The sequence below is a fragment of the Mustela lutreola genome, chromosome 6, assembly GCF_030435805.1.
Source record: "Mustela lutreola isolate mMusLut2 chromosome 6, mMusLut2.pri, whole genome shotgun sequence".
NCBI lineage: Eukaryota > Metazoa > Chordata > Mammalia > Carnivora > Mustelidae > Mustela > Mustela lutreola.
This window is the reverse complement of record NC_081295.1, coordinates 150,463,122-150,486,467: the sequence shown is the minus strand read 5'-3', so window position 1 is coordinate 150,486,467 and position 23,346 is coordinate 150,463,122. Positions and strand designations below refer to the sequence as shown.

Here is a 23,346-nt window from a genome sequence, read left to right as displayed (position 1 = left end):
TTAAAGAGAAAAGAAAAGCTTAAAAAAATAAGTAAAGGGTTTTGAAGAAACGAGACCAGAAATCACAGTACAAGACAGATTAATCTACTTTAATATTCACATGTAAAAGTTACACATCACAAGAGATTGGACAGTAGGTTTAGCAGTAACTAACATAGCTATAGTGAAAATCATTTTTATAAAAAAATAATCTAGATGCGGTCATCAGAATTTTTGGTCTACTTAAGTTAATGTTTGAAGATCGACTTTTATCCCTGCTTGAAGGATTTGCCATTATGCCTTGTTTTTTTTTTTTTTTTTCTCCCACTGTTGCCTATTAATATTCTTTGGAGGAAAGAAAGCAGAAAGTGTTCATTTCCAAGAGTTTGTCCTTTGGTAGCAAGCAGAGAACATTTTTCATTTCTATGATTTAAATAATCTGTACAGACATGAAACGTAGTGACATTAAGCCTCAGTGTAAAATGAAGAATGATAAGCATTTTTTTTTTCACTTTGATAAAACAGTAGATTTCATAAACTCCTTAAGGATCCAAGCATTTCCCCATCCCATATGCAAAACCATTCAGAATCCATTTAGACCTCAGTTAAAAAACAAAAAGGCAGACACTTAACTCTTTATATATTACACTATCAAACCCTGTACTTAAAAAACTGATAAAGGATATTTCCAACATGTATGCTTCAAATACAAAGATTTCAATCTAGGTTAAAGAAAACACATTTGAATGGACTCAGAACAAGTTTATTTTGTGATTAAGCATCTCATGCAGTCATGCAGGACCACTAGCTATAACGATTACTTCCGAGTCTACACAACACTGGATAAAACGAAAACAAATTAAAAGCTAGGCCAAACAGAAAAGACATTCAAGATATCGAGAGCTCTGTAATGGAGCTGAAAAATAATTTTCCAAAAGAAATATTCCCATAGATTAAAAAAAAAACACACGCATAATATTTACAAAAAATATTTAATTAAAAATATCTTATAATTACAGTATTCTATTAAAGCATATACTTTCTCACACTTATAGAACATCTCTATATATACATGGTATGAAATGTCACTCATCTATACAATATGTAACATTCTTGCAGGGAAAAGAAAGTTCCCTGCCCCGTTATAATCATCTATTTTAAACAATAGATGTAAAAAAAAATTATCTACAATGCTCTTTTATATTAGTAAAGCTTCAAAACAAAAATTGAGCTCCTTGGTCACAAAGTAGGCATCTAAAGTTGATTTACTCTTGATCTATTTATCAGTCCTGTCACACTTAAGCTTAAAAGTTTAACTGCATCTCCAAAAACACAGAAATGTACATTTCACAGCGGTTATAAATGAAGAGACAAAAGAGAATACATATGCAGAATGTTTATGAACGTGCAAAAAAAAAAAAAGATGGAAGTTCTATTTTTCTTCCTCCCCCTCTCTCTCTCTTGGAATGACGAATGAAACGTTTCTAGGATTTGCTGATTTTTTTTTTTTTTCCTCCTCTCCTCGGCTGGCTTTTTCTCTAACTTCTGCTCTTTCCCCCTCCCTTTCTAGTGCTCCTGGCTCGGGCTCAGGCGGCCGCACACCTGTGGAAGAGGAATGAATAGAGGGGGTGTGTGAACCTTCCCGCTGTAGACTAGCTGGCGCCACCGACCAAACTCAAGACATGCTTGATCAACAACCCAAAACAAACCACCAGGTCAGACAACACCCGCAGCCCGAGGCTGGCCAGGCGACCTGCAGGCAGCTGCTGGCCCCCGGGAAGCCCGGACTGGGGATCCACTCTCAGGCCCTACCCGCACTCCACTTTGTGGGTGTCAGACGGCGGGGGGGGGGGTGTGGGTTGCAGGTTGGCACATCGGGTTGCAGTTTCCACGCCCACGAGGGTGCCCTCCCTCGGCGGGGAGAAAGGCTGTTAGAGCCGACTGGTCATAGACGAGGCACGAGGGTGGCGTGGCGGGGACAACGGGGACAGGAGCTGGTGACACGTCTCCATTTAGAGTAAACCCCCAATTACTAAAAGCGAAGTACGGTGGCACGGAGAGGGGGTGTCCACCTCATTGGGGTCTGCCCTCAGAAATGCTTAGGGGCACAGAATACTGCGGTGCCTGGCACCGGAAGCCCCTGGGGACGGGCGTCTCCGGTGATCCGCCGCGGGCAGAAGGGAAACGCGCGCTCACCTGGACAGCGCGGCTCAGCGGCACAGAATGCTGTCGCCCTGCTTGTTCACCGCGCCGGCCTGGAACAGCAACGAAACACCAATGCAAAGGTTAGCAGGCACCAGCGTCGCGCTCGGCACGGTCCTGGATTCGTTCTTGAAAACCAGGCAGGCGCGCCGGCACCCCCACCCCAGCCTGCAGCCCTGGGGGACTCCCCCAACCCCACCCCAGGCGCAGGCTAGACTTGACAGCCCAGGATGCGCAGAGCCCCAGTCCCGCTCCGCGCGGTCCCCCGACCTGCGCTCGCCGCGAGGAGCCCGCAGCCGGTGGCCCCGGGCGCCCGGAGGAGGAGGGGGGTGCTGTCATTTCTCCGCCGCCCCTCCCGTTGGAAGGGGAGCGCCCGCGTCCGCCCCCCAGCCCGGCCGCCGCCCTCCCGATCCCCCGTCGCGTCCGCCCGGGGCCGGCGTCCGGCCTCTCACCGGGTCGGTGTTGAGCGCCGTGAGCGGGGTCCGCGGCGGCGCTGCGGGACAGGTCCCGGCTGGGTGGTGCGGTGGCGCCGGCGGTGGCGGCTGCCTCAGCAGAGCCGGGTGCGTCTCCAGCGCCAGCTGCAGGTCCAGGATGTAGTCGATAACGTGCTGCAGGATCTCCACTTTGCTGACTTTCTTGTTGGGCGGGATGGTGGGCACCAGCCTCCGCAGGCGGCTGTAGCAGTCGTTCATATCGCACTGCAGGCACAGCGCCGGCTCGTCGGCCGCCGCCTCCGCCGCCTTGCAGCGCGCTGCCGCCGCCGCGGCCGCCGCGGCCGCCGAGCCACCCAGGCTGTGGCCGTGCTCGGCCAGGCAGCGCAGAGCCAGCTCCCCACCGCCGCAGCCCGACGGCGCCTTGCGGCCCGAGGGGCGCACCGGGCTCACCGCCTTCATCGCGCGCGCCCTGCGCCCTGCGCGAGCGGACCCGCTGGGGCGAGCGAGGGAGGCAGGCAAGCTCCGGGCCCCCCGCCCGCGGCCGGCTCCGCGCCCCTTGCCTTCGCGCCCGGCGCGCTCGGTCCGCGCTCGGGGCACCGCGAAGCTCCCGGCGATCCCGCGCCCACGAACTGCCGGCAGGGTCGCTCCGGGTTTGGCGAGGGGAATCTCTGTTCCGCGGGCGACACTCGGCCGGGACCAAAAGGCAAGAATAATCAAGAGCGGCGGAAGGAAAGCAGCCCACCGGGTTCCCTCGTCACTCCCTTCGGAGCTCCGACTACAGCCCGGCCGCTCCCGCCGCCGCCGCCGCCGCCGCCGCCGCCGCCACCGCTGCGCTCCCGGACCCGGAGGCTCCCCCACGGCCAGCCCGACTCCCAAGCGCGCCTGCTCTACGCTCTCGCCCCGCCAGCCGCGCAGCTGTATTTATGGAGCCGCGCGTCCCGGGGGCGGGGCCAGCACGCCGGCAGGGTCGCCGCGCGAGCCGAGCGGAGCGGGGCTGGGCGCGCGGGCGGGTGCGCGGAGGGAGACGGCGCGGGCGGAGGCTCCGGGCGGCGCTGGGGGGCGGGGAGCCGGGCAACCCGAGCGGCCGGGTGGGCGGGGGGGTCGGGAGTGGCCAGCCAATCGGGCGACGGTGCCACCTCAGGGAAGGACGCTCGGGCCAATGGGAAGGACACTCCATTCCGTCAACGCTGTGGGTCGGGGCTCTGAGAAAAGAGAGCCGAGTGGGAGTCGGGCCGGGCTGCTGTGTGCCCTGGGGAGGGGGAGAGAGAGGGAGAAGTTCCTGCGAAGAACTGCGGGAATGTGCGGCTGGAATTCACTCTCCCCCGGCTTAGGCGGCGGAGGGAGCGCTGGGCCCTGCTCGAGGATCCCCGCGCGGCGACCGGGGACCCTCCGCCACCCACCGCTCCAGCCCGGGGATTCCAGCGCCTTAAGAAGGACGCTGTTCGGGAAGGCACGTTCGTTCCTTCTGCCTTTTCCCTTTCCGTTTCGTTATTCGCCTTTTCACAATCACCGAAACCGTAATGATGAATGGAACGTGCAGCCGTTCCGTTTTCTTTTTTAAAAAGGTTAAAGCTTAGCCAAAAAAAAAAAAAAAAAAAAAAGAAAAAGAAAAAGAAAAACAAACAAAAAAACCAAAACAAACAAGCAAAAAAGAGTGCTGAACGCAGATAACTGGTGAAGAGCCAAACGTCGTGGGGTTTTTCTTTTCACCCATCTAGATGCACAAATGGGCTCCAGAAAAAGGCAGTTGCCTCAAAGCATTAAATGAGGGCACGTAAATATTAAAAATGCATGGGCACGGACTATTTAAAATTCCACCATGACATATCATATTATTCCGTTTTATGTTAAATTCATACCTGTAACTTAATGTAGGCCGTTAACGCACCGCCTCACGTGTTAGTCAGCCGTACCCCGCTTTAAATAAGATGCTAAGAACGTCCAGAGTCTCCTTTTCCAGCAAAGCATTAAAATTCACACTTCCAGTTCCTGGAGTCCTGCTTGGGCCACACCCTGCAGAAAAGTCTGTTAATTAAGGACGTTTCTGGGGTTTCTAATAGAAAAGCTGTCCTAGAAGGTTCAAACAAAATTGCCCAATGAACTTTGATAGGACCCTGTGTATACTCATCAAGGAAAATTGAGTCCTTTGGTGGAGAAATGAGCATAAAGACTCTCTGGTCTCAAATTTTCATTTGTGTACGTGATATAGATTGGTGCCTTCATTTTTGTAGATCATTAAGAGAAAGAGATACGAATCTCACCTCTGCCCAGTCTACTCTCTGCAAGGAAGCTCTCTCCCTCCCTGCCCAGCACTGACATACCTGCACTGCACGAGGCCGGTAGGTACTCTGTGTAACCACGTGGGTATTTTATAACTATTGCACTGCTAGTTCCCCAGAGCACATCCCTTTTTCCTGATGAAATGAGGAGTAACTATTTAATGCTAGTTTCCCAGGAAGATGCAACAATGCTCCTCTCCGCTAATCCTTGCACATTACTGCCTCTAATGATTGTTTGGAAACAAGGGACAGTCTCACTTACCTACGTGGGTACTTTGATGGTCTATGTGGACACTTACCAAGAAAAGGGGAACTATAAAACGTCAAAGAAGACTTTCTTCTAAATATAGACATAATTTTATATATTCTTAAATTAGTATAGATAAACAGAACATTTTCATTTTAGAGAGAAAGGTGGGTCAAGGAGCACTGGAGGGCATGAATCTACTCTGGTGGAGTTGTCATTTCATCACAGAGGATAATCATAAGCGGAGATATGTACAGATGTTTCTGTTCCATTGATTTTTTTTTTCTTTGCTAGAGTTTAAAAGCTGCTCCAACATTTAAAACCTTAGATTTTTCTCTGGCGAAATTGAACTATGCTAATATAGCTGGGAGACGCTTATTTTAAAACGTTGCAGATCCCGAGTTGATTTACTTTAAAAATGTAAGTTTTAAATATGTGACACCAAGAAACAAACCTATCCACCTCGTTGGACTTTGCTAAATCTCAGAGAGCCGTACCCTGGGCGTGACAAGTGCCAAATACCAGTGTTTCAGGTTTTGTTACAGTGGCTCTGTGTGACTGGCTTCAAGTCAGAAGAGCAGGGTTACTGTGGAGCCTACGTTCAAAGGAATGTACCCTGGTCACATGATCAAGAACACCCAGGAAAAATGTGATCCCCCAAATCCCACCAGCAGAATGGGCAGAGGCAGATATTATATTCCTCGTTTTGAAAGCTGAAAGATATTAATCGGTTAAAGGCTAGGAAAACATTGTACGGTGGAAATAAAGTATGGAATCCTGTGCTTTTTGGCCTCCGAAACCTGGGAGCTTAGGGGCTAAGCCATGGATGTTTTGATTCTTAGACAACAGTCACTTGCATGACGTCAAAGCTGAAGTCACAGACTCCCAGCACTGATCGTTCAAATTGGAGTTTACTCAGCAATGACTAGCTCTTGGGAAAACCTTGCAAACTACAGAATTTCTATCGGGACAGGGAAGGAATCCTAGTTTCCCACAATTCTTCCTTTTACATCAAAATGCTTCGCTGGCACTTGTAAAAATAAGATGGGCTAGCTAGCCAAAAGCCCTTTGCCATGAAAGTGCTAGAGGCTCCCAAAATGTTCCTCAGAGGGACCCTGGGATGAAATAGTCATAGGAAAATTGCTAGGGAGTCCTGGTGACCTGAGTCATGTGTACACCCTTCCTCCAGACAAAGAGTTCTGCAGCTCTTTCTTGGGATGCATTCTAGACGCTAATCAGAGCCTTGCTGAACTGAAACACCCAGGCTCTTAGAATTCACAATCACCCTGTGTTTACATGAAGCAAGGGTATCCAAGCATATTGTGCTATTCAGTCCAAATGCCTTTTTAGGACTTGATACTTCTTTCCCCACAGCTTGCAGGGAAGCAGTGGGTGGGCTCAGACACACAGATAAACAGGAGCGTTCCCATGCCTTGGTGCCTCTCTAGATGTAAATGGTCACTGGAAGGAGGCACAGGCATTCTTTCCAGGCTCAAGGAACCAGCATGTACCCTGCTGCAGGAGCGTCCCTTGCTCTGAAAGAGTGCATTGGGCAATGTGGCAGTTCATACTCAAGGCTGCTCTATCTGGCACACAGAGTTACAGAATTACTTGTGCTACCCTTGGCTTGCTGATTCCAGTCCCGGAAGCACTGATAACCTTTTGATTTGCTTAGTCTTGGGAAAAGTCTTATAAGAAGGGGACATTATATATTGAACATAGCCAAGCAGACGTGGCCAGCAAAAATGCCTACTTCAGGAGTTTTGCAAGGTGGTCTGTTGAAATAAGAAGGAGCTGATGTGGAGAAGAAAGAGGTGTCATTTCTTTTTATCTTAGGAGACATAAAGAGTATAGGCCTTTTTTTTTTTTTTAAAGATTCGATTTATTTATTTGAGAGAGAGAGAACGAAAGAGACAGAGAGAGAGTGAGAGTGAGTGCACAGGAGCAGGGTGAGGGGCAGTAGAAGAAGGGGAACCAGACTCCCTGCTGCGCAGGGACACCCCCTCCCCCCCACTGACCCAACACCGGGCTCAATCCTAAGATCCTGGGATCACGACCTGTGCTGAAGGCAGATGCCCAACTGACTGAGCCACCCATGTGCCCCAAGAATGTGGGCTTGAAAGTCAGAACATCTCTGTGGCTCAGTTGGTTAGGCGTCCAATTTTGGCTCAGGTCATGATCCCAGAATCCTGGGATCAAGCCCCATGTTGGCCTCCCAGCTCAGTGGGGAGTCTGCTGCTGCTTCTCTTGCTGCCCCTTCCCCACCCATGCTCTCTCTCTCTCTCTCTTCCTCACTCTCTCTAATAAATAAATAAAAATTTTTAAAAAAAAAGTCAGAATGTCTGGGCTCCAGTTTTGGCTCCTTGGTTTAGTAGTTTTATATCATTAAACTAGATGTTTAATTTCCTGTGCCTTTCTTATATGAAATGAGGATAAAAATTGTATCTGCTTTATAATGTGTTTTTACATATAAAATTCTTAGAACAGTATCTGGCACTTAATGCATGTTAAAATTTATTATTATTTTTGGCAAATATTATTTCTCAGTGTGTGGATTGTCTTCTCGTTCACTTAACCATCTATGAGAGCACACGTTTTTAATTTTGATGATGTTCATTTTTATCAATTTGTTCTTTAACGAAGCATGCTTTTGGGATTATATCTAAGAAATCTTTGCATAAGCCAAGAAAACAAAGGTTTTCCTCCTATGTTTTCTTCTAGATGTTTTATAATTTTTAGACCGGGTTGGTTTTATGGGGACCCAACTTATGCAGCCACATAGGGTCCCAAGCTTAGAAGGATCTCATTGGTTTCATGCTCTGATGTTACCATCTTGAAAATCTCAGTAATTTTTGAACAAGGGGCCCCATGTTTTCACTTGCACTGGGGGCACAAATTATGTAGCCAATGCTGGCTTTAGGTTTTAGGTTTAGGTCTGTGATCCATTTTGTGGTGATTTTTGTATGTGGTTCAAGTTATGAACTGAAGTTTCTATTTTTGCTTATGTGTGTCCCATAGTTCCATCACCCTCTGTTGAAACGTCTGTCCTTTTCCTGGCTTTGCACCTTTGTCAAAAATTGGCGGTATGTGTATCTGTGGTTCTATGTCTGGCCTCTGAATTTTGTTTCATGGGTTCTACTTGTCTGTTTTTATACCATACTGTCTTGATTACTATAGCTTTATAGTAAGTCTTGACATGAGGGAGTGTTGATGTATCTGTCTGCTTTGTTGTTCTTCATTTCAAAGTTGTTTGGCTATTCTGGATATATGTTGCATTTCCATATGGATATTAAAAGCAGTTTGTGAATGTCTTTGAAAAGGGCTTGTATCCAAAATCTATCAAGAGCATCTACCAAGAAGGTATAAAGATCTCTCAAACTCAATAATAAGAGAACAAACAATCCAATTCAAATGTGGACAAAAAAGCTGACCAGACAGTCTGCTAAGTAAGGTATACAAGTGACAAAGGAGCACAGGAAAAGATGCTCAGTATCACTCGTCATTTGAGGTTCATTTCAAAGCTATAATGAGATAATACTACACAACTGTCAGAACAACTAAAATTAAAAAGATTAACCACACTAACTATTGGTGAGGTTGTATAACACCTGGAGTTTTCCAGGTGTTTTACAGGGATATAAAATGAGAAAAACCACTTTGGAAAACTGTTTGGCAGTTTCTTAAACGGTTGAACATATGCACACCACATAGCGTACCATATTTCTACTGCGAGGTGTCTATCCAAGAGAAGTAAAATAATATATCCAAGGGCCATGATGGGACACAAGAATGATGGGTACATTTACTATGTGCATTGTGGTAATGGTAACATCAAAATGTATCAGGTTGTGCAAAATATATGTCTACATATAGATGTATTGATATTGTGTATCATTTTATGTGCTATGGCAATTGTATCTCCATAAAGCTTTTAAAAAGTATTAATTTTTAAAATTAATATTTGGATCTCAGAAGAGCTTCTTCCACGAATCCATCAGTTTGTCCTTTAACTTCTGTAGATGGGTATTTTATCATTTCTCTCTCTCTTTCTCTCTCTCTCTTAAACTCTGTATCATAGTGCTGTCAATCAGGGATTATAGCATTAGCTGAATGCTAGTGAGATGCCCTCCAAAGCAGGCATCAGACATGTATGCTTGAATATTTCAGCTGTCATGGGGATCCATTAACATAGTCAATCACCTGCTGGAAATGGGCTTTGCTAAAAGCACATCCACTCCTCCTTGTTTTGTGTTGTTCTCATGGGGCATGGATTTGAGGATCTGAGGAGGACTCCACCTGATTATTGGAAATACTTATGCCTTGTGTGGAATGAAAGCTATGCTCTGGACCCTCATCTCTGTGCTTCATCCCAGCTGTAGCCTCTGCTGCCTCAGGTACCCCATATTAGCAGCTGCCTGGGGGTATCCACACATGCTGGATGGGGAGACAAGAAGTTCCGTCATTCTGTGTTGAGGACGGCTTGCCATTTCTCCCCTTTACCCTTTCTGTCTCAAGAAAATAAACACTCTATCAGAACGAAAGGCATTCGCTTCCAGAACAGGGAGGAAAAAAATCCCAGCTAGTATCCTAGTTTTGCCTCTAAAATCCTATGGCCTCAACCTCTTCATCTGGCAAGAGGAGACATTTGTAAGGATGGAGTGAGGAGTAGCTGCATTGCGCACCCCAGAAGCAGAGCAGTAAGTGAACAATAGGAGGCAGTAGACTTGTGTGTCAAAGATACTCAGTGTCCCCCAAAGTCTGTGCCATTATTGAAAGGGGCTTGCAATAGGTTGAATGGTTTAAAAGGTGCCAAGGAAAACAAGTTCTTGCTTTAGCTCATCATTATCCTTTAGGGGAGAAATTCAAGGCAAGAATGTATGCATGTATGTGTGTATTATTTAAAATTCATCCTAATGGGGGTGCCTGGGTGGCTCAGTCGGTGAAGCATCTTGGTTTCTGCTCAGGTCAGGATCTCCAGGATCAGAGCTAGCCCCGCCTCCCACTGCACACTCAACAGAGAGTGCTTGAGATGCCCCCTCTGTTTCTGCCCCCTTCCTGCTCCTGCTCTCTCTCTCTCCAAAATAGATACAACCTATGAAAACTTTTGTCCAAAAAATACTGGCTTGTATCCATCCACTACCTGTTTCCAGCAATACCACAAGGGAAGTGGCTGCTCAGATCTCTTCTACTCACAGCACAAGCTGGAGCCAGCATTCCACCAATGAAGGCTTTCAGCTACATTTCCCTTTCTTTTACCATGAATGCCAAATAACACCCCCCAGTCTAGAAAAAGCACCATGAGATGTACTTTAACTCCTCCAAGGAAAGATGCTAATTAAAGCATAATTTGCTTCACATCTTGGATCTGAATGCTGAAGGTGAACTGGTCACACAGTAAATCTGCCTTTGCTGAAGAGAACTTCCCCCTCTTATTGATATCTAGGTCATGGTTCCTAAGAATGGATACAGTGTTCAAGAAACAGTTGCAGTTTTTTTCCCTGAAGAGGAATTTTTGAGACATTTTTTGCAGATCTCACACAGTTGTCATTGTCTTTGGGTGGCTCACGATGTCCATGAACTGTGTACCTGCAGGGCAAGATGGCTCTGGAAAGTAGATGAACAGATGAAAACCTGCTTCTATGTGAAATAATCAAACCCGTACATTTTTCTATTAGCAAAACACATGCAACATGACAATAAAGGAATTCAAGATGCAGAATTAAAGGAAAAAGGGACTGGGTTAACTCCGAACTTTATCAGCATTGGTGATAGTATGTGAAAATCGTCCAGTTTAAACAAAGCCATCCCTTTGGGAAGGATTATAGTTAGAACTACTTTCCCTTGAACAGAATTAAAGGATATTTATAATCTTTAAAGACTAAGAGCTGGAATGAAATATTTTTTCTTGAAAGTCTATGACAGAATAATCTAAACATTTGATAAAACATTAGATAATACTACTTGATCTGAGGAACCCCACTTATCATGGTCAAAACATTAAGTCAATATCAATGTATGTTTCTCTTTGTTTGCATTAGGTTCTAAAAAATGGGCAAGACACATGTTATCAGGAAAATTAAGGCAATTCCTGTGACACTGTCGGATGCTACGTATATTGTCTTTGAGGCTTTGGGGAATAATTAGGTTGGAGTTCTAGGATATCCAAGTAACTTGTTAAAAATGCTTTAACATTGGTCATCAACCCACTGTGCTGTCTTTATCAGGAATCTACAACTTGTACTACATAAAATGAGCTTGCCCTTTAGCAGAGTATTAAGTGGGCAAGTTTGGCACCTTCCCACATTGTCCATCAACAGTCTTTCCAGAGCTGCTGACTCTTGATCTCTGGTGAATACAGTTGGAAGACTCGTAATGCTTTCTTTTTATCCTTCTTCTAGGAAAAGCATCCTACTATCTGAAAGAGATACTTGCTTAAAATTTCTATATTATCAGTTATATAAAACCAAACTCTTCAACCTTTACCTTTTTTTTTTTTTAAGATTTTATTTATTTATTTGACAGACAGAGATCACAAGTAGGCAAAGAGGCAGGCAGAGAAAGACGAAGGGAAGCAGGCTCCCTGCTGAGGGGATCACGACCTGAGTGGAAGGCAGAGGCTTAACCCACTGAGCCACCCAGGTGCCCCTTCAACCTTACTTTTGAGGCTCTCTGTCAATGGGTCCTTCTCCAAAACAGTTTTGATTCAAGTCATCTTGAGTCAAGCCTACAAAACAAGTATTGTACATTTGTTAATGATAAGACTTTGTTCAAGAAATGTAAGTCTCTTGCCCTCATGGAGCTTGCTGTTGAGATGATGGCTCACACGGATTAAAAATTCGTTAATGAAATACAACATGTTCTGCGCCATCATACAGGCATGGATGGGCCGCCATGGAGGCAAAAACCCAAGCCTGAGTCAACAGAAGCTTGAAAGAGGCAGAGAGACATTAGCTCGATCCTGAAAGATGACTTCTTCAGTGGTGAAGGCGTTCCAGGTAGTAGCAGTGGCAGGAGCCGAAGCCTAGAGCAGTGAAAACCAGGGGTCTCCCTTGTCATTCTTCCTGCCTCAGTCCAAACACTCAACATCCATTGCTTCACACTTGACTAGTACTTTTCTTCCACACTCATAATACTCTTCCCTTTGAAGCCATTTTTCATTATCTTTTCTCCCTCTCTGCGACCTCTGATTCCTCCAGTCGCATGGCTTCTGCATCCACAAAGCTGTTGATCATGAATTCCTTCACTCTAACTATTTACAAGTCACTTTCTATTTTATAATGAAGGATATGAAAATTGCAAGGTAATTGAGAAACCACAGAAAGGCAAAGAGGAAAATAACCCACACCTAGAAATAAACACTTAATATTTTGTTATGCCTATTTCCCCATGAATATAGATACTATTTCTTGAGCAAAGATTTTTTTTAAAGATTTTATTTATTTATCTGACAGACAGAGATCACAAGTAGGCAGAGAGGGAGGCAGAGAGAGAGGAGGAAGCAGGCTCCCTGCTGAGCAGAGAGAGCCTGATGCGGGGCTTGATCCCAGGACCCTGAGTGAGATCATGACCTGAGCCGGAGGCAGAGGCTTTAATCCACTGAGCCACCCAAGTGCCCCTTGAGCAAAGATTTTTGATGTGCAATGCATACTTCTTGGAAACCTAATTTTCACTTTCTATGGCATGGATACATTTTCCTATCAATAGTTATTTGTCTTTGTCATCAAATTTAGGGATGCATGGGTCGATTATGTGGACATGCCATAACTTCTTTAACAAACTATTTTACTTTTTTTAAGTTGTTTTCAGCTATTGGCTGTGTATTTTCAATCACATCCAATGCACTTCTTTTAACTCAGTATCACACGGTGGTTTGCATCTGTTGAAGGGCTACTGTGCAGGTAGTTCAAGATGGATCTTCAACTACCAAAAGCATCGTTAAGGCAAGGCCAGTTCTTCCTTTTACTACTTTTTATGGATCAATACGGAGATTTATTCCTATGGGAACTGCTCAAGTGGCTACTCAGTTGGGCTGGCGTCATCTTCCAGGATGACATCCTGATGAGGAACTATTCAGAGGTGACCTGCAGAGTTTCCACATATTCAGAGAGTGGCTGGCTTATTGACTTGAGAAGAGGTAGCATTGGAGCCAAATCATGGTGGATCCATTGGGTCAGCTGATACCTCAAAAAGGTTCTGGTCTACTTAACAAAAAAAGAAAAAAAAAAAAAAGCACCAGGAAAGCTGCTAAGACTTTGAATTATGAAGTTGCTGGAGATTTCTCAAGGGAGGGAAATGGTGAGAAGGAGATGTCATGGGATAGAAAGCAGAGCATATGGGCCGCATGAGTAAGTGCCGGAACTGTTGTGTGTACCATGGGTTGGATCATGTCAGTACTTCTGCTACTGTTGGTTCTCTCTCTGCTCATGGTTCATGTCTAGGCTGTGCCTCTCATTCCTTTTTTCCAATTCTTTATTTTCTTGCTCAATCATCTTCTACAATCTGAATTTAAATGTAGTTGCAAGCAATTTAGACAATAGAGTTTATGTCCCCTCTGCATACCAACTAATCGTTATGTTCACCCACATTGACCCCAAAACCCTTTTATTCCTGGAGGTCAAACCAGTTTTCTTTTGAAGTCTGTAGTCACCCTGCTCCCACTGTAATCCAAGAGCAAACGATAAACTGCCTGTCCTATTGGCTAAAATGTAAATAAGGAAGAAGTAAGTAAAGAAGACAATTTTTATCAAGTTTCTTTTTTGGAGATTCAGGAATTCATTCATTTATTGAACAACCAAGCCCAGAACTATTTAAGTCAAGTAAGTATAAAGGTTCCCTTCGATGGTTTAAGTTTAGCAATGCTTATTATAATAATGTCACTAATATAATTGTTTATTTTGGCAAAATTTGTCTTGGAATAGAAACATCTTTAGTATAAGGATGATTCTTTATTGTCTCGATGGTAATATGATTAATGTTCAACATGTTGATGAAATAGCAGTTTTATAATCTGGGTGGTCAGAAATCCGTTATTTAATTTTTGAAAGGACAGGAAATCACAAAAACCAAATTCATCTTGCCATGGTATATTTGCTGAGCTACCGGGTTCCTAATGCATCTTTATATCTGTCCTGCTGAACTGAGGAAGAGTGGTTATCATTTTACTAAAATGATGGGGCTAAGGTTTTTACAGCAGGCATAACAAGGGATCTCTTCCTTCCTTCTGCCTTGGATAACCTAAAAAAATAGAGTGTTACCTGTTTTAGGTCTTGATCAAACCTAGACTCTTTTTTAAAACTGTGAAGAAGTGTTGGCCACAGCTTTACCTCTTCAGTTCTTGTCACTGAATTTTCGGACAATTCCAGATTTTAGAGGTGAGTAGGCAGCTGGGGCAGGTAGGACAGCCCGCTCCAAAGACCATTTCTCAATAGAGCATCAACTTCCTGGTGGGATCATATATGGCAGAGGAGGGAAACGCTGAAGTTTAGTTTTCATTCCCTTGTCATGAATAGAAATCACACCTCTAAATCAATACGGATTTTCCTCTTGGACATTTAATTTTTGTATTTCTACCAGTGATTGCAACATGTGAATTAAAGGCTGCTTTATAGTCAGCAGAAGAATTTAGACTGGTGATGGGGAAGTATTTAGACACTAACAGAGGAAATAAATACCTCAGGTCAAACTTTTCAGAGATCACATAGAAAAGAAAATATGAGGGGTGGGTCAAGTATCCAGGTCTGACATTTAGGAAAGTAAATACAAAGAGGCAAAAAAAATATTAGAGATGGTATTTTGAATGAATGAGCTGTTTTAATGAGCGTTGCTAGAATGTGATACAGATATTTATTAGATAAACACAGAGAATTTTCCCTGTATTCACATATTTATTTATTTATTTTAAAGGTTTTATTTATTTGACAGACAGAGATCACAAGTAGGCAGAGAGGGAGGCAGAGAGAGAGAGGAAAGCCAGCTCCCGGCAGAGCAGAGAGCCCAAGGCGGGGCTCGATCCCAGGACCCTGAGATCATGACCTGAGCTGAAGGCAGAGGCTTTAACACACTGAGTCACCCAGGTGCCCCTGTATTCACATATTTAATGCAGAATATAATGATCTTGGTGGAAGATTGGAGTGGAGATTATCTAGGTCCCTTCCAAATGTAAATTTCTGTGATTCCATGACATTCTTCTATCGCTGGACATGCCATTTCTTCTTAATTTGCAGTCTCCAATTAGCTTTGCAATTATAGTTTTAGTAAAATGTTTTCACTAGTCTTCACTTCCAAATGCCTAACACCACGTTAGTACAAGCAGCAAAGAGATAAACAGGGATCTTGGCGATGAAGGTACTTGGCCTATGTCAGTAATAGAAATATTTCATCTTGCAAGAGATTCAGCACTTATTTTAATGCATCCTGTTTGCTTTGTGCATGCCTCCTACATTACTATCTAGCACAAGAGTCTCATCTATAACTTGGAAGACATTTATATTCATGTAGTGGCTGTATTTTTGAAATACAAAGTCTGAGTCTTTATTATCAGTTCTGATTTCCATAAGTCATCCAAGAAAACTGGTCTCATTACTCCATGGTCCTATTGCACAGATAAATCCTGGTTATCTTCCACATGTTTATTGACTTTTTTTTTTTTTTTTCAGGAAGCAGAGTGTCTATGTAGTTGGAAAGGATTTGCAACAACTCACCTCATATACAACAGCACATCATTGGACTCATCTTCTAATTAAAACAGGGAAATAAATAGCCAGTTTCCCTATAAACCACGTCACATGGAGTTCACAATTTAGGGCAGTGTATGCATTCACTCTTTCATCTCTTCAAATACCAAAGGTGCTTAAAACTGAGGAGGCTTGAATCCATTGTATTGTCATTCATTCAATATCTACCAATTTGTATTAGGTCCTTCTACTTCTTCTGGAGACTTAAATCTTTACAGTCATGATATGTATTGTATTCTGATCAGTAAGTTCTAGAGAATTATACTCTACAAATACAGGTTACTCTAAGGGTGTGGTAAGATCAATCTCTCTTTCACTATCTTAAAAACCCCTGGCAAAAGTGATGGCATTGATTTGGCTCTGGTCATGATCCCAGAGTCCTGGGATGGTGACCCACACTGGGCTCCCTGCTGAGCAGGGAGCCTGCTTCTCCCTCTACCTCTGCCTGCTCTTCCCTCTGCTTGTGCTTTCTGTCTCTGTCAAATAAATAAAATTAAAAAAAAAAAAAAGTGATGGCATTGATGAAGCAGTAGGGATTGAAAGAGTAACACTGGATCCCAAATGTTGGTATGCAGAAGGATCTCCTGTATCCTTGCTTTAAGTACAGAGATCTGAGAACCATACCCCCCAACCCGTTCTGCTTCAGGTGATTCAAATGTGGTGATTCAAGGATCACATTTTGAAAAATAACTGGTCTAGTCAACAGTGAGTAGAACAATACATTAAAAACAAACAAACAAACAAACAAAAAAACCAGACGCTGTGCATATGAGATGTCCTCAAGCCTGTAGAGTAAATGTAGATAATTGAAGATAGAATTTTTCAAGAGTTAGATGTGCAGAAATGAATGGAAATGAATTGGGGAAGGAACAAGGTGATGACAGGGGTCAATGATAATGTGACAGCACCTGGGAGCGCCCATCTATTCAACTGTGACCACACACGAGGCACTCAGAGACATATAGATATGTAATTCACATAGAGATATGTAATTCACATATAGATAATAATTCCCATATAGATATGTAATTCTCACCATCCTCAGGGACATCCCAACATGAAGGACGGAGTGACATTAGTTGGCTGATTAGTTACCCCATGGATTGCAACAGAGTAAGTGTAGATGAAGAACTTTAAAAGAGCAAAAGAAAAAAATGAATCGGGGGCAAAGAGATTAATAATTTATATCTGTAACTATGTCAATATCCTACTTACTCATTTTCAGAAGTCTGAACATGAACCTTGTCAATACCCGTATTCATGTGCCTGCTGCATTTTCAGATTTAGAACTAAGCCAGGCATTAACCACAGGGGAGAAATTGTCAAAAAATAAATACAAAAACCATGACGAGCAGGGTAAACTCGTTCTCCAAATATAGACTCTTAGGAGTGAAAGGAGGAGTAGCCTTTCCCCAGCCAAGTTTCGCTTCGGAGGAGAACTCCCAGTCCAGAGGAAGCACCATCGCAGCTCTGGCATGACTGTTGATTATGCCAGCAAACGGGAGGGTAGAGCCCTTTTCCTGACAATGAAAACGCTTCACAGAGTTTGGTGAGAACAACATGAGCTCACTCCCTAAAAGACCTAGGAGTCATGAAAACCATATTACTAACTCTCATGTTTCTTTTAAAACCGAAGTTACCTATAACAACATCCTTTTATAAAGAAGAACCATGGGACTTCTGTAATTAAAAAGTTAACTGAAGATATAATCAAAGGGCACAAAGTTTCAGTTTATGCAAGATGAATAAATTCTAGAGATTTAGAGATAGTAGTAAAGCAGAGTGCCTATAGTTAACAGTGTATTGTGTACTTAAAATTTTACTGAGGGGCACCTGGGTGGCTCAGTGGGTTAAAGCCTCTGCCTTCAGCTCAGGTCATGATCCCAGAGTCCTGGGATCGAGCCCCACATCAGGCTCTCTGCTCCGAGGAGAGCCTGCTTCCTCCTCTTTCTCTGCCTTCCTCTCTGCCTACTTGTGATCTCTGTCTGTCAAATAAATAAATAAAATCTTAAAAAAAAAAATTTACTGAGATGGGGCACCTGGGTGGCTCAGTGGGTTGGGCCTCTGCCTTTGGCTCAGGTCATGGTCTCAGGGTCCTGGAATCGGCCCCCGCATCGGGCTCTCTACTCAGCAGGGAGCCTGTTTCCTCCTCTCGCTCTCTCTCTGCCTACTTGTGATCTCTGTCTGTCAAGTAAATAAATAGAATCTTTAAAAAAAAAAAAAATTTACTGGCTCAGGTCATGATCCTGGGGTCCTGGGATCGAGTCCCCCATCAGGCTCACTGCTCAGACGGGAGCCTGCTTCCTCCTCTCCCACTCTCCTCTCGTGGTCTCGCTGTCAGTCTCTCTCTCTCTCAAATAAATAAGTAAAATCTTTAAAAAAATTTACTAAGAGGGTAAATGTTACATCAAGTATTCTTATCACACGCACATAGCAATAATAATAATAATGAGGAGGAGGAGGGCAGGAGGAAACAGTCCTTATTTTCCAACTGGAAAAAGGCACTGTAGAAGGATTTTTTTTTTAATCTCTAAGAAAAAAAATTTCCCTCCTGTTCTTATTCATCATTACAACGGTTTCCTTGTAAATAGACCACATGAAGTGAGTGAACGAGCTCAAGAGAGTGACTCTCCATTAAAGGATTCATGCTAGGCATGGCCACAGCTCTCTGGATACCCTGCAACACTTTTCATCTGTCTCCCTCCTTTCAACTCTGACTAGCCCCCTCGGGTGTCTTCCAAGTGGTCCATGAGGTCACTTGCGTTTTTACACGTCGCCCACTACAGGCAGGAAACGGGCCTGACCACCGCTCAGAAGCTCTGGGTTATGGGTCTGGTCTCACTTGTCCATCTGTTTTGTAGGGGTCCAATGAGATTCTTCCCATTTAAGCCATTTCCTCTCATCCTTCCACTATTTGATCCATTTTGCCTGTGGATTTCAGAATCACATTATGAGCATGATATTTTCTCATATTCTTGGAGAGAAGGCTTCTTCCTGGTGGCTTTGGGGAGAAGAGAACTCTTTACCAGCCCGTGATCTTTGGAAGAAGGAATAATTTACTACCTTTATCATGAGACTGAGCTTCTCTACACGGTAGATTGTGCAGCTGGATCTCAGTTGTCAAGTCACTGGGTGTTTAAAATTTTGGGTCCTCAGTTAAGTAGATGATATTTGCATAGGGAGTGACCCGGTTAAAAGGCACGTCCTGGCACGTTCAGTTGTGTACCGTTTACCTGACATGACCTAGACACCTCTGCTTATCATAACGTAATTTAGCATTTCCTTCTTTTTCCACAGTCACCTTAAATGCCATATAATGACCATTTCCTTTTCCTCTTAGTTATCAAATTAAGAATTCATTTATAACAATAAAAACAAAATAATCTTTGTCTTTACTTCCTGAATTTCTCACAACGTGAAATATGAATTAACGGTACGAAAGAAAGAAATAAAGAAAGAAAGAAAGAAAGAAAGAAAAAAAGAAGAGAGAGAATATCTACTAAGAATATCTACAAAGAATATCTACTATAAAAGTTTTTATTTTTTGCTATTCTTTATTTAGTGTTATTATTAAAAGAGTACGGATTACTTCCCAGTGACATTTCTAGCTTAATGAGGGTTGCTGGGAATATCAGTTCTAGTTGAAGACAATAGGCACAAAAAATAAGATGCATGTGAATTTTCCTGGAATCAGCCTACAGTAGGTGATGTGAACTAAGGAGTACCGGTGTGATGAGGGGCAGTGCTGTATGGAAGTGTGAATCACTAAAGGGTACATCTGAAACTAATATCATGCTATATATAAACTAAGTGAAATTTAAGTAAAAACCACAAACAAACCAACAAAACAGAAAAAAAAACAAAAACAAAAACAAATACAAATCTAAAGGCCCATCAGTCTGGAAGGCAAAGAGAGGCACAGAAGGATGTTTATAAGCGAAGCCATCAATACCCTGCATTATTCAGGTGCCTCAGACAGATCAGGTTGTAGGATTCTATCATGGGTCAATCTTCAAATGAATTTGATTTCTCTGTGTGCCCTGAACATACTTCTTGTCACAACAACTTATAACAAACAAACAAACAAACAAACTAACAAACTTTTTACTTGGAATCGTTTTAGGTGTACGGAAAAGTTTCAAAGATAAGAGCTGAAGGGCCCTGTGCAACCTTTACTCAGGTTCCCCAGGGGATAAAATCTTATAAAACTATGGTACATTTTTGATGATTAAGAACTTAACCTTGTTGTTTTACTATTAATTGCAGACTTCATTTGGAGTTCACCACAGTTTTTGGTAATGTTCTTTTCCATTTCCAAGATCCAACCCAAGATACCAAATGTGTCTAAAACTCCAACTGTTGGGGCACCTGGGTGGCTCAGTGGGTTAAAGCCTCTGCCTTCAGCTCAGGTCATGATCTCCAGGTCCTGGGATCGAGGCCCACATCAGGCTCTCTGCTCAGCAGGAGCCTGCTTCCCCCCCACCTCTCTGCTTGCCTCTCTGCCTACTTGTAATCTCTCTCCATCAAATAAATAAATAAAATCTTAAAAAAAATAAAACTCCAACTGTTGAGGAAAATTAGGACAAGAGTTAGTGCTATAAAGGCCTTAGAACTAAGGGATAGTGACTGAGATTTGGAATGAGGAAGAATAAATAGAAATAGCACAGATGTAAGCCTTGGACAAACCTTGAGTTCAAGGATGTAACTATCATCAAGTTTTATTTCAGTCATCTGGTGTTTTCCTTTATTATCAGAATATATTCTTTTAAGTCAAAATATTAAAAAATCTGTTTACCATGAAACACTATGGACTTAAAGTTAATGACAGTATCTTAGAGATGTAGTAGTACCATCTAAAGGAGTAGTATGTAGTATTCTGGGATGTATTTATCTTCATACATAAGTAGTATCTGGTGTATTTCGTCTCCTTCCAATTTATCCATTCTCTCTTGACCTGTAGCTACAGGAAACATCACAATGTATCTTTGATTCATTCATTCACCCCCAAGAGATATTAGGAACCTCTCTGTGCTAAGCACTTGGCTGAGCTATATGGACCTCTGAGTCTTTTAAATGAATCCAGGTAAGATAATCAGGCTTTACTGCACAGTGGGCAGTTGCTAATAGAGATATTTCTAGAACACTGTGGAAGGAAGCATGGAAGCCATGATGAGACAGAGGAAACTCATGGAGTTTGATGAGACAGAGAAAACCATGCTACCTCATGCTTCCATAAGGTAGCATGGTCTTTGGGTGTTCATAGCCCTCCTGGAAGACATGGCGTGAGCTGGGACTAGATGTATGGGAGAGGGCTTAAAAAGACAAAGGCCTTGGATGTCGGCTGAGGGATCTGAATTAATCATGAAGAGGATGGGAAACCAATGTTCCGATTTTGCTTTGGAAAGGTCAGTCTAGTGAACAGATTGCTAGAGGAAAGAATTTAAGGCAGGGACACCAGAGGGAGCTTTGGGGGAGGATGGTTTACACAAAAAGCCATAAAGACCACCTTCCTCGTCTCCACCTAACACCTAAATCGTCATTTTGAGGGCAGGTTGAAATGCTCCTTCCTCTGAGAAGCCTTATTTTTTTTCCCCCTACACTGCAGACGTGCCTAGCCACTCCCATAGCTCTTTGCTCGTAAATCCATTATCATAGTCGCTCTGGAGTGTTGCAAAGACTATTTTCTGCATCTGTCTTCCCACTACAGTACGCTTCTCTGGTTCAGGGCCTATGTCTATTAATCTTGGCACCTTCAGCATTTAGCACAGTGCCTGGCACAGGGCGTCTGCTCAAATGTATTTGACGGACCCGAAACAGAATGAATATTTGCTAATCATGGATAGAATGCATGAGAAAGTTGGCCTTTTGCCCCAAACCAAACATTCACTATCACCCAAATTAATTTTTGCACAATTCTGTACACAAATATTTAATTAGTTCAACTGAGGAAACAAGGAAAGGAGACTCAATTAAAGAAGAAACTCTAAGTCTTTAAGCAATTGATATGGATTAGAATTGCTTGGTCATGATTGAGATAATCAAAATTTGTGAGTTAGCAAGTAAGAGAGATCTTTATGGATATAAACTTGTTGCAGAATACATTATAAAAATGATGTTGTGTGATTTACCTCAACCATAGTCTGCAGACAGAAATTTCTCTAATTCTGAGGGTTATCAATGGGCGTAAGCAAAATATCTGTTGTTACTGGGTGCTAATTTTCTGGGGGAAAGAACTTGATTTAGTCTTTTGGATCCCTGATGTGAATTTATAAATAGTTGCTGGAACCAGGGGTCACAAAAGCAAGTGTCATTAGGGGCCAGGCAAGGAGCAGAAATGAACAACGGTGACTGGTGTAATAAACTAGGATGTTGGAAAGCCTTGTGACAGAATCATGCCTAATCCATCTCAAAGTGACAACCTCTACTCCAATCAACAGATTCCTAACATGCAGGAAACTGGGTTCAGTTTGTTATAACTTTTATTTTTTTATGAGAAGCCATATATCTTGATCTTTAATGGAAACTGATTTTTATATTGAGAATAAATAATAAAAGAAAAATCCTCACAATCGATACTGTATTTAAAACCACTTCCAGAAATGTCAGGCCAGGTTGTTTTGGTGGACCTACTTTCCCACCAAGAGCAGCTAGAGAAGCTGGACTAAGTAATATTAAAAATAAAAAATCTAAAATCATTGTAGAACCAGCAAGGCATGAAGTATTGTGAGGTCAAGATCTGACAAAGGATGAAAGTCCACAGCGGTGAACCTGATATTTGGTTCTACTTTTCCCTAAAAGTGATTGCTGATTCTGGAATATGTGGCTGGGTGGTTGCAATCTGAGAAAGCTTTAGACAGATTCATGGAGGTGGGAGACCAAAAATTGGAGGTCATTGTTTGCCAAGAAGAAGTAATCTTGGTAAATACCTCAGACAGTCAATTTGGACCCAGAAAGGCTATCCCCAGAAACAACAGTGAGCTGGAAATAGAAATAGATCAATTCTCAGAGAAATTTAAGTCCAACATCAGATGACCTCCATTTCTAACTGGACTAAGGTGTGTAGGGGTTCCTAGTGCCCCTAGCCTAGCTGCTTGGTAAAAACATATGTACATTCTCTTTGGAGGAATATAGCAGCATACAGAGTCTCTCAACAAATTTCACATACAGTGCTTTGTAACCAGGCAAATAAGAAGACAAGATGTCACCAAAATCCAGATGAAAAATAGACTAGAGAAACAGACCCACAGGTGATCCACATAACAAAGTTTTCATACACAGACATTAAAACAACCTCTACTCATATTTTGAGAAGTTATAAAACAAGGTGAACCATATCTACAGAGGACCGGAAACAATAATAATGAACCACAAGAGATTTACAGAACAAAACTATCTGAGCCATAACAACATATACAGGAAATCAGATTTTGAGTAATGCTCTGAACATTCTGGGTGTAGCCCCGGCATAATGG

General features: G+C 43.0%; 1 protein-coding gene and 1 long non-coding RNA gene across 2 annotated transcripts; one reads left to right on the top strand and one right to left on the bottom strand.

The window, feature by feature from the left end:
* Window positions 1-62: 62 nt before the first annotated feature.
* ID4 (inhibitor of DNA binding 4) lies at window positions 63-3,186 on the bottom strand. The gene is made up of 3 exons (XM_059179440.1): window positions 2,634-3,186; window positions 2,176-2,234; window positions 63-1,581 (listed from the first exon to the last, which is right to left on the bottom strand). Exons 1-2 carry the CDS (start codon window positions 3,072-3,074, stop codon window positions 2,190-2,192), a joined length of 486 nt encoding a protein of 161 aa, XP_059035423.1. The 5' UTR covers window positions 3,075-3,186; the 3' UTR covers window positions 63-1,581; window positions 2,176-2,189.
* Window positions 1,563-16,340, top strand: LOC131834795 (uncharacterized). The gene is made up of 3 exons (XR_009354945.1): window positions 1,563-2,264; window positions 4,847-4,954; window positions 15,797-16,340. It is a non-coding gene; the product is annotated as an uncharacterized LOC131834795 (long non-coding RNA).
* Window positions 16,341-23,346: the final 7,006 nt, after the last annotated feature.

Coding starts and splice junctions, on each gene's coding strand:
- ID4 (XM_059179440.1), bottom strand. CDS start 3,074: ATGAAGGCGGTGAGCCCGGTGCGCCCCTCGGGCCGCAAGGCGCCGTCG. Junction 2,235..2,633: donor CGGCGCTCAACACCGACCCG/GTGAGAGGCCGG, acceptor TTGCTGTTCCAG/GCCGGCGCGGTGAACAAGCA.